The following is a 12,494-nucleotide window of genomic DNA, read 5'->3' on the forward strand; positions in this document are numbered from 1 at the left end:
ATTTAGCAGAAGAGTTGCAATTGAAATGCATGAATTAATCTCTTCAGTTTTCTTTTATTTCCAAATAATATGTGTGTGTTGACAGTAGCTTGTTTTTATCCTACACACCTGCCCCACCTTCTCTGTCTCCTCCTCCTTCTGCCCCTGCTTCTGCTTCTCCTCCCCCTCCTCCTCCTCCTCCCCCTCCTCCGCCTCCTCCTCCTCCTCCTCCTCCTCCTCCTGGGACTTGTATGTTACACATTCAGTGGAGGTCAAGGATCTAATATATGAATGCTCCTTTTAAGAATACAGTATGATGATTCCATACAAGAAGGTCATAACTATTTTGTTATTATTGCACATTTACAACCTTCTTGCTTTTAAATGTCAGTAAGTACATCTAGCATCAGATACTTCATATGGATCTAGCAAATTCTCTTGAGCAGCAACGCCAATAAAGGAGCATTATAAATATATATTATTTTTTAATAGCAGTGAAAGCTTCTGATGTGTTTATGCAAATAAGCGTTTTAATGAAATATAGGGACTTAAATACTGTGTACATCACTCAAATGAATTGGAGGCTTAAATGAATTGAACTGATAAATAATTTTTAACTAAAATAAATTGCTGTAAAAAGAGCACTTGTGTTCCACTTCAATGAACATGTAAAAATACAATGCTCTTGATGGTAATGCCATGACCTCATTTGGATCATCAAATCTTAATGAGTTGCTTTTAATACCTTTGGGGATAAATGTTTTAGTATGAAACTTGTCTTCTAAAGATATTTTAATGGAGCTCATTCATTTTAAAGCAAATTGGAATAATTGGGTCTGCAAGTGTATTGTTAAGTGCTATAATATGTTTTCTCTAAAGTGTGTCATTTCAAATAAGTATGTTTTCTCCAGAGTTTCATTTCAAATAAACATGTTTTCAAGTTTCATTAGTGCTGGATAAACACGTAGGAGGCATCACTTACATATTACCCATAGTTATTTTTGTTCAGTATTAATGAAGTAGCTTGCTATGTATTTGCTATAGGTAGATGTGTATGTTACTAGTATACAAATATATACTGCCCTGAGAGGTTCTGGTTAAAACTATGGGCCCGAGGTGAGATCAATAGTACTATTTTCCTGAGGGCGAGCCCAAGGAAAATAGTACTATTGATCTCAGCGAGGACCATAGTTTTAACAGAACTCTCAATGAAGGCAGTATATATTTGTTTTATATCCTTCATTCATAGATTTTTTGTTCATTGATTGGTTAAAAGATTATATATGAAAACTCCACCATGCTTCAGGCCTAGGTAGGGCCTATGCACGGCAGTCCGGTTTAGGCGGTTCAAAAACTCGCACTGTCATGTTCATGTGTTAGTGGTTTTTAAGCTTACTTACTGTCAATGTTTATTTGTTCAAGTTGTTACATGTAAAAAGATTTACATATGTGTAAACTCGAAGGCCATCATGCAATCGGGATAGGCCTCCATACGCACGGTACTAGGCCAGCTACATTCATGCATGCCTGGCCTAGGCGGTCCGAGACTGGTCTCGCACTGTCAGTGTTTGTTTTTAAGCTTACCGTGCAGTGTAGCTCTGAATCTGACTGTGTTGATCTGTGGTATGAATTCAGTAAATATACCTGCGCTAGAACTGGTAACAATTCAAATTAAACAGCTGAAATTGTGATCTTCTTCAGCAGTAGCAGCCCACTCCAGCTTGACTTGATTTATATTTCGCCATGTGTTGTCGTTTCTCGGCAGTGACAAAATACTCTTATAGTCAATGTCGACGTTCAATGTTATTGTTATGCTTTATGGACTGCGACGTGGGTATGCTGCTATCCGTAAATAGTAAATATCCAAAAGTACTATTTACGTCTTGAAGGTACTATTTACGGACGTAAATAGTACTTTTTTCCACTTCCTCACAGAATAGTGTGTTTATTTTTGATCACGTGACACACTTTTAACCAATCAATGAACAAGAATCTATGAATGAAGGATATAATGGCATATATTGGTATCATTGATGACATAGCTAGCTACTGCTGATATTTGGCATTGATAATGTAGCTATCTACTGCTGATATTGCCATTGATGATGTAGTTGTCTAGTGCTAATATTGGCATTGATGAAGTAGCTATCTACTGCTGATATTGGCATTGATGAAGTAGATATCTACTGCTGATATTAGAACTGATGAAGTAGCTATCTACTGCTGTTATTGGCATTGACGATGTAGCTATCAACTGCCGATATTGGCATTGATTAATTAGCTATCTACTGCCGATATTGACATTGATAAAATAGCTACCACTTTTGATATTGGTATTGATGAAGTAGCTGTTATGTTGGCATTAATGAAGTAGATTTCTACTGCTGATATTGGCGTTGATGAAGTAGCTGTTGAATGCTAATATTGCTATTGATGAAGTAGCTATCTATTGCTGATATTGGTATTAATGAAGTAGCTATCTATTGCTGATATTGGTATTAATGAAGTAGCTATCTGCTTCTAATATTGGCATTGCTGGAGTACATGGCTACTGCTGATATTCACATTGCTGAAGTAGCTTTCTACTGCTGATATTGGCACTGATAAAGTAGCTAACGACTGCTAATATTGATATTGATGAAGTAGCTATCTATGGCTTATATTGGCATTGCTGAAGTAGCTCTATTGCTGGTATTGTATTGATGACATAGCTAAGCATTGTAAACACATCCAGCATGTGCTGTAGAGTAGCTACCTACTCATATTGTTATTATTTAGATACAGGGTGTCCCAAAAAAAAGTTGATTAAAAATATTTTGGTTTGTAAAGAAACCTTTAATCGTTAGCTTTAATAAACCAAAACAATTATTTCAATCGGCTCACAACTTTTGAAGATATGCCCTTTTGAATAAAAGTACCCGTTTTTCACTCTGTCCATGGATAGCAAACAGGGTGGATGGGATGGCTCATGCTGTGGAGTGGCCTGCACGATCTCCAGACCTCACAGCACTTGATTTTTTCCTTTGTGGCAAAATCCAAGATCTTCGCAAACGTATTACTGAATGCATTCGCAAGTATCCGGCGCACAAGGATGTTACGCAACGCAATTGATGCAATGAGAACCAGGGCCACTGAAACCTGTATTCGCCAAGGAGGCAACCAGGTAGAGGGCAGAGCAGCACAGTAAACTCACTTCAGAAGAACCAAAGACAAACCAAACAGCCTTTTAGGGCTACCTTTTATCCTAAAAAGAGAAATGACTTATATTGTAAATGAAAAAAAGAAAGCAAGAAACAACAAATTTAGAAAGTAAGAAACATAATAAAACAAAAAGGCATAACCAAGAAAAAAATAAGTAATCGCAAGTAAAGCAAAAGAAGTCCCATTCGGCATCCATTTTACCCACAATTAATGACACTATTAACAAAATCTATTGCCCATAAACCCACCGGTAAAGCCCATTCCAATAAAGTTATCATTGAGGAATGTTTGATATTCATGCATGGTATGTGTACTCCTTTCAATCTTTGAAGTGGCCAAACCTTCTCCGTGGACAGAGTGAAAAACGGGTACATTTCTTTAAAAGAGCATATCTTCAAAAGTTGTGAGCCGATTGATATAATTGTTTTGGTTTATTAAAGCTAACAACTTAAGGTTTTTTACATACCAAAATATATTTGATCAACTTTTCAGAAATAGTAGAAAAGAGGGCACAATGAGGGGCCTCTTTTTGGGGGGACACCCTGTATTTAGTAAAAATTGCTGATGATTTGGTAAATAACTTCCTTCTGTTTCTTTTAGCTGTCTACTGCTGATATTGGTTTTAATAAAGTAGCTATCTTCTGATATTGGTAATGATGAATAATCTAATTATTACTGATGAAGTAAATTTAATTTGGTTGTAATAATGCTTCAGGTGTAGATCAGTTAACTTAAGTAATGAATGTATAGTTGTATACACTGAACTGCATCACTATTGTGCAGCCAAGACGGATATTAAGGACAGAATTGACCACGCTGTGATAAACACAAAGTGAAGGAAAACAGAAAAAACAGGTTGGACTGAATTGATTGAGTCAGGAGCAATTTTGTTTATGCACGATTGATTGCGCAGAGAAGCGATTTACATGAATTGATAGCAAACTGTCTTCTCATTTAGACTATTTGTGATAACTTATTGGAGAAGAAAATAACTTGGGTATAATATGGCATGAAACCAGGCAGGTTGACAGGCAGGCAGTAGCCTCATGCGATTCAAAGCCTTTCATGATTTGTTTATCAAGAGCAGACTATCGGCTAGGCAAAGTGCAGTCACAGCAAATGTTTCCTAAAATAAATCTGGAAACAACATCGAGCTATGAAACTTAATGAAACTAACTGAATCTAGAGTGTATAACAGCTACTGGCATGTTTTTACACCCAGTATTTTGTTTTTAATTTGTATTTTATATGGAAAGAGGTATGTAGGGAATAAAAAGAAAATAGGTAACCATTCTCATGTTTGTATCAATATACAGAGTAAGTAATTGGTAATTAAGTTGGAAAGAAATAAAAATATATATTTAACAAAAGAGTTTCAAATTCAATGAAAGTGCATCAATGATGTTATTCTGTTTTTCCTTTGTAATTTTTAAATTGAGTTGAAATAAAATTTGTATTTGTACAAATAGGGCAGGCAGTCTGTGAAGAATAAAAAGAAATTAAAGACAGGGTCTGAAATTCGCAACCAAGTTCGCAACCACATGTGAGAATCCTTTTGGATTCTCCCAGTGGAATTTTGCAAGAATCTATGGGTTTTTGCCATATAACTTTGTATGATGAATTGAAGTATTTATTAGAATCCATTTTAATTCTTGCAATTTTGTTGACGAGAGTCTTTGTGAGAATGAATTCTTGGATTCTAGCCTAATTTCTGACCCTGATTTGGTAACAGTATTGATGTTGCTATGTATGTAACAACCAAGTTGGAAAGCTATAAGAGTATTATATTTAACAGAAGAGTTGCAATAAATAGGCATCAATGAATTTGTTCAGTTTCCTTTTATTTCCAAATGATTTGCTCCAGTTGACAGAAGCTTTTTTTCATTGTACCAATATCAACATCACCACCATCATCACCACCATCATCACCACCCACATCAACCCACCAGCCAATACCTCCTCCCCTCTTCCTACATCTGCTCAAGAAATGTAAAAGTTATTTGTTCTCATTTTCATCCTTTATGTGTCTCTCTAACAAACACAAAATTTCAATTAAATATTCTATAATTTGAACTGATTTTGCAAACCATGTTACCTTTTCATCAAAAATAACCATATTTGAGTCATTTATAGTAATGAATACTATGACCTGATTAAGTCAATAAGTCATTTGTTTAGCAACATTGATTTTCACATTTTAATCTCAAATTTTTGCTCAATAACAAGGCACCAATAGGCTGAAATTCTTATTGAAATTGAACATAAGGTCCCTTAAATATGAATATTTTCTTGATTCAGAAAGCAATTAAATACACAAGAATTGAACATGTCATTTGACTATTTCTCAAAATCAAATTTAACAACAAATGTTGCCTCATTTTGCTTGAATGCATCACATATGTCTGCAATTTCTATTTTATTACATCACATTTTGTCTGCAATTTCTATTTTAATCAAATCATGAGTGATTTAAATACAATTCTGAAGAAGCTGTCTGTCTGGATGTCTATTTGAAAATGTAACTTTGGTTATTTTTTCATTAAAATGACAAAGATGTTCTCCTATGAATAGAACTTTTGTCAATATGCTTATTGATACTGTTGATATCGAAGGATTCATGTGCATTATGAAACTCTAAAATTTGTTTGTAGGGATATTAAAGTATTCAAAAGGTGGAATGATACCTGTATGGAAATTACTATTGCTAATATAACATATTGAATTGTTATGCACAAAGAACAAAATATACCGCTGGCACAATTTAACAAAAGCCAAATTTGGAAGATATTTAAAGTGTCATTGAAAGATATTTTGTACAAATTGTCTTCTTTAACTGCTCCACATTTTCATCAATGAGCTTGGATAATTCCAGTGATGATAATAAACCTGTTTTTTGTGTGTGAAGAAGGTCAACTAATTATGTTTGGCTGTAGGTTCAGAATTCAACTTCCTTGCTCGCTAGACGCAGAATTTCTTTTCTCTGAGGATAAGAAATTACCAAGTTCTGTGAAGTCTCTGTTAATATAAAAATGTAATTTATGACTGATTCATTTTTGGATTCAGTTTCTTCATTAGTAAACACTGCTGATGTGCAAAAAAAAACCTGGCATGTGTGGGAGCCACTTTATTTAAAATCTTTTATCAGAGATTTTATGTACAAAATATTTGTACAACTTGATCACCAAATTGATAACCATACCATGCTGAATTTGACAGCCTGGCTCATGTGAGCAGGAAAAAATGGATGGAAATAATACAAGTGTGCTTTTATTCTATCTTGATGTCCGATTTTATACTTCATCAGATTGCTTACACATTATCCACTTCAGTAGCACAGCTATGCTTGTTCCAAAAATGCACAAATCTGAGTTGGGATGAATTTGATTTCCATCAAATTTTAAGTTTGTTATTCTAAGTTTACTATTATTTACTCAAAATGTTGAAATAATATTACTATTAACTAATAAGGAAGGGATTCTGACTTTTTAAGCAGAAATAATGAGGTAAAGTGAAAGAAACCCCACCTGCTAGTTTGACCATTTAAAATGGAGTTCTGGGTGTGGACTTGAATGTGAGAATTATGACATTTTGTTGGAAATTGTTCTTTTGACAAACAGACACATTTGGCTGATTCAATTTAGCTTGGGACATGTAAACATTACAAATATATAGCAAAAAATCATTAAAAAAAAGTTACCAATTTTGAACCATTATGGCTTTAATAGAACTAGTGATATGTTGAATTGTATTAAACTCTCACGAGGTACACACATTACTTGCCTTCTCTCTGTAACATGTTTTATGGAGTATGCATTCTCTTGGTTTATTCATTGAGATATATAGTATTGCAGGTAGAGAAGACCGGTGTAAAGTGATACATTTTTGTTGGTTTATTATCAATATTAAAACATTCTCGCTCCTTAAAAGATACATTCATTAATGAAATAGCTGTGTAATTTTCTGTCATCTTGTGAGTATTTCTTCTCCCTGTGCTGTCCCTATGTGTAAGCAGTATGCATTCTATTGTTTTATGTATAAATTTACAGCAAGAGAGGATGTAATATGACACTTTGTTGTTGGGTTGCGATCCATATTAAAACGGTCTCACTCCTTAAAACATTCATATATTAATGAAACATGTTCATATTGTATGTTAATGTATTCAAAAGAGCATCCTTCACACCTGATGTTCAGATTTGTGCTTATATTAGGGAGTTGAGCAAGTTTTGATAAGATGAAGCTGCTATTTAGCTTTGACTGTTGTGTTTGTATGGAGTATGACCATATAAATACAAATAAAAAATATCTTGAGTAATAAAAGATTCATTTTGAATATACCCTGGATGTATCAGCCTTGCCATTGGTGTGTGGGCTGAGACTAGTGGGGGTGAACTCGGGGTGTGTATGTAGGGGTGTGCATTGGTGTTTGCTGCAAAATGAGGCCACATGCACACAACACATGACCTGCAATGGGAACACTGTCCCAAATGCCAGTCCCTTTAGATGTGTACTAAATTTGCTTTAAGAAATCATCATTTGTTGTTCACAGGAGTGACCCAGTTCTTGGAGACAGATATGATGGTTGAAATCAGCCCTGGTTTGATCCCACTGACTAGGAAAACCAATATATCGACCATCATTATTTTTTATGACTGGCCCGTGAAGTCCATGATGTCTGGGAATTATATACACTCCATGCAAAATCATGCTAGAGTTTCTACAGGAAACAGAATGGTGCTTAAAATCATTAAAAGTTACTCGATCTCTCACATCTGTAGTAAACTTGCAGGATTTAACATTACTAATCATGAACAATCTAAATGTAGCTAAAATCATGCAAATTTCGGTTCATTTTAATGTTTAATTTGTCTGCGTAATATCTTGGAACAGGCAGTAATATTAAATGAACTCACCCCTTGGTGGTAATGTATAACATCCAGAGTTTGCCACAGATGGCCATGTGTGTCCATGGTCAGAGAATGAAAGGATACTATTACCTGTGACCATACTTCCTGCTCCTTAAAGAATTCTTTGATATGACTTAGGTGACCAAAAACCCCTGGTCTACGGGCAGATGGACCTTTCGTGCAGGGTTTCAGTCAGTTGTGTATGTTTTCAGGTGTGGTTGTTTTGTAGCAAAATGTCTGAAAATTGCCAATTTTTTAAAAAGTTGCATATTTTATTCACTCGCATTTTTCCAGTCAAAATCAGTCCACTTTTGTCTCAAAAATGTGTGATTTTACATGCATACAGAAAAAATAAAATATCCCAAAAAGGCAAAATCAGGGTCGGTCAGGCTGGTAGAACTGATTTTTTTTTTCATTAACTTAACATTCCATAGGTCCTCAGCCTTCAGAGGTGCTTTATTCTTGCTGCAGGGAATCTCTCTAAGATGGACTAACTAGGAAGAATGGAGTTCTTGCCAATATGAGTATATCATCATGAACACTGCATATTAACAGATAGCTGACAACAGTAAACATCCCTATGTATTGTTTTGCCTACAGAGTTGACATGATTAAATGTTTGCAGTTCAAAGCTGATTTTGCTTTGGTCGCTACCTACACTCAGCGAATCACTTATGGAACATCATAGATTATGTTTATAGTCATCTTGGATTTGCTGGTATGCAATTGTTCACAACAATATGATGCGCTATTCCAGTTGAAATCCATACACCCTCCTATGGATAACACAACCATACACTCCCACACAAAGGGTGTATATTTCAAATGGAATCGCCCATTCAGGTGACCCCATTTAACCACTTTATAATGATTCTCAGATTAACCATATTTTCTTCAATTTTTGCCTTTTTAAATCCTTCACAGATAATCAAATATATTCCTTTGGTCATAGTGAATTGGGGAAATTAGGAATAAGCTCAGAGCACAGGAGCTCCTTGAAGAGGAAAGCGGCAGTTCCCACACCACGTCCTATCTTTGGTGCCTTACACATGGTATCGGACCTATGCTGTCATAACTGGAACACAATCATTGTAGTAGGTAAGTACAGTGGCTTTATGGTATGTTTTGTTTTAATGACTGAAAGTGTAACAGGGAAACAAAACTCTTCACTTTCCAAAATGAAGCCTTTTTTCCTCTGAATTTACAGCCTCAGACATTATTAAGCCAATCAAATACTACATTTCCAGTGGAAATAACATAGAAAAAAGATAAGTTCTGTGTATTTAGCGCTGATGATCAATGCACTGCCAATCAAAGTATGGCATGCTACCTGACTAGCACCCTCTGATGTTTGCTCTAGTGTCACATCACAAAGCCTTGTATCACGACATCCTGGTAAAATAATCTATCTGTCTGCTTTAGTTTAGAATAGGGGCTGTGAAATGAGCCTTGTGCTGTCTGTCTGTCAAATGTAGGGCTCTGTATAACTGATGCCAACACAGGCAATATTAAAGTAAAAACATTAAACTGGGACATAGAAGTATGTTTCTGTGAGTGATTTGGTGTGTGTGTGTGGTAATTAGGTTAACCTGATATCAGTTTGTATTGCTTCTAAGTTCTTAGTGCCTATTTCGGTATTTTCTTTTTTTAACCTGTGTATTACCCTCTTTAAGTGCATTCATATAATAAATATGAGTGACAATGTAACTGGGAAACAAAATTCTTACCGTTTCCATAATAAAGCCCTTTTCCCTTATGATTTACAACTTCAGACATTATTAATCCAACCAAGCACGACATTGCAAGTGTAAATAACATAGAGGAAAGATAAATGTGTATTTAGCGCTGATGATCAATGCGCTGTCAATCAAAGTATGGCATCAGTGCTACCCAACTAGCACCCTCTGATGTTTGCTCTAGTGTCACATCACAAAGCCTTGTATCACGACATCCCTGTAAAATAATATCTTTCTTTGTTAGTCAGAATAGGGACTATGAAATGAACTCTTTTCTGTCTGTCAAATGTAGGGCTCTGTATAACTCCATGGGATTGATATGCATAAATAGTTTATATTTATTTTGAGTTTATTTACATATTAACCTAAAGTAATGTTAACTAAATTTTAAGTTTGTAGTAGTTAACCTAATTTTCACACAAACCTGTGCTTATCAGTAAAGAAGCCAGACTTTTCAAGATTGTTATCCAAATTGAAAGGTTATAACATCCCACGTGATACATGCGATTCACTTAACTAGTTACACATTCTATTCTTAGGATTTTTTAATAAAGAATAATACAATGTATCTTTTGAGCACATCATGCAATTAAGCATATGCTGCACAACAAGTAAGAACATATTACAAAACAAAAATTTGAGACAAGATACAATGTAATCACATCTGAAGAACAACGCCACAAAGTTATTTGATTGGACTCTTTTAGTTTGCATTGGGCCATTCTAGTTCAAATACATACACCCTCTATGGGAGACATGACCTTAATCTTCTACACAGGGTGTGTGGATTTGAAATGGGGTCACCTGAATGGGCGATTCCATTTGAAATATACACCCTTTGTGTGGGAGTGTATGGTTGTGTTATCCATAGGAGGGTGTATGGATTTCAACTGGAATAGCGCATCATATTGTTGTGAACAATTACATTTTTGACTGAAATACAACAGCATGAAAACTAGTTCAGTGTAAGATGGACAAATAAATAATAATTCAATTATGCTGACGATATAAAAGGAAAGTTTCATTTTGCATTTGCTCACAGCAGTTGCCTAATTCAAGATGATTTAGTTAAGCTCCATCCCACAATGTTACCATGGTTTAAATCATATAACTCTTCAATAATTTCCTCCTGTGGTCTTTGTCATCCTACTTATAAACAGAATATAATGCATACATATAAACTAATTTCTCTTGTAATTATCTAGCCATAGTGCTCGCCATTAAATCCACTAATTAAGTTACAACTCAAGCTTGAATTACATTAATACTTTCCTCATAAAGAACCATTCTTTAGGTCTCAAATTTCATTTTTAATGGTGTGTTTTGTTTACTGCTAAGGCAAAAGGAAAATATTGGCCATCCATCCATGGGTGACCAGCGACCTAGTTTAACCAAACAAGTAATTACAGTATGCTTGTTAGTTAAGCTCTAACACTTGAAGCAGATGAGACAGCTAGATTTTCTCTGGCTCCTAGAATAAGGTAATAAGTTAACGCTAGAGCACAGTGCCTCAATAAATTGTGACACCACATATTTAGTCTTCTCAATCTGACAAAAATAGATTGCATTGTTGTAAATTACGGACCTAATTGTTATGTGTAGCTAATGAACATGTGTTGTTGGTTGGTAATGTTGGGAAAATAGAAGATGGATGACACATGTGAACTACTGCCCTAGATTTGATAATTAGTCGCATGGGACTTGACAGTTTATGGGTTGTACTCAAGTGTAATTTTTGATGAATAGCAACAAAACACTTAATGTTGTCAAAGCACTTTTCTAGATCAAAATAGCTCTTATCTGTGTAGATTTATGCAAAGATTCCATGTAGCTTTCATCAAGCATATATTTAAGCAGATTTATTGTGTTGTGGCATATTTTTTCCAATTAGTATATGTTTTCAATTTTTCAGCATGGTTAACCAAAATTATGTCAATTTACAAATATTTATTACCTATGACTCGCTTGGCTCCAATCTAAACATTTAATTATGGATTTTATTTCTCCTGCTGTCTGCTACAACATACTGATTTCATTTATTACCAATAAACTAACAAACAAGCAGGCCCTTCGACCTACTTTCTTAAAACTAATAATTACTCTGGATTAATAAACAGTTTCAGCAAACCATCATGTGTATAATGAATTACTCCAAAGGCTATATTACCTGTATTGAATTAGGTTAACTGACCGTCTTGACATAAATGTTGCATTATTGTATAATGAATGAGCATAATAGCGTCGGTAAATAACTGTCATATATTTAGGCCAAATGGCCTCATCCACACACATGTGTCATAGATTTCTCTCTGAAGCACACAGTAAAACCAGATGTCTACTGTAGCACTCACAAACATTAATTTTATTAATCGCAAACCTTATGCTGTGAGAAATTCATGCCAGTGTTGCAAAAGGTGATAGTTCTTATTGGATTGAATTGCTATAAATCTTTCATGGCAGTAAATTTGAAAAGTCGGTGACTTATGAGAGATTGCTCTGTGAAATCAACACTAACATCTTGAACATTCTCATCTACCAAGACAAAATTCTTTAACCCCAATATGGTTATGCACACATAGAATGACCTTTAAATGTGTAGGGAACAAATTGTGGTATTCCACAATGTGAAATCACTTTCTAGTTAATATTGCCCATTGGATGCCATTGTAAA

The 12,494-nt window shown here is 34.8% G+C and overlaps 1 protein-coding gene across 2 annotated transcripts in view; it reads left to right on the top strand.

Moving 5' to 3' along the window:
• Positions 1-12,494, top strand: part of LOC140152774 (serine/threonine-protein kinase Nek9-like) — a 231,978-nt gene that overhangs the window by 46,288 nt on the left and 173,196 nt on the right. For both annotated transcript variants that reach the window (XM_072175264.1, XM_072175265.1), the window contains exon 18: positions 9,012-9,185. In XM_072175264.1, the coding sequence (XP_072031365.1) occupies positions 9,012-9,185 (174 nt within the window). The remainder of the gene's footprint in view (positions 1-9,011; positions 9,186-12,494) is intronic.

This window comes from Amphiura filiformis, chromosome 5 (assembly GCF_039555335.1).
Source record: "Amphiura filiformis chromosome 5, Afil_fr2py, whole genome shotgun sequence".
Taxonomy (NCBI): Eukaryota; Metazoa; Echinodermata; class Ophiuroidea; order Amphilepidida; family Amphiuridae; genus Amphiura; species Amphiura filiformis.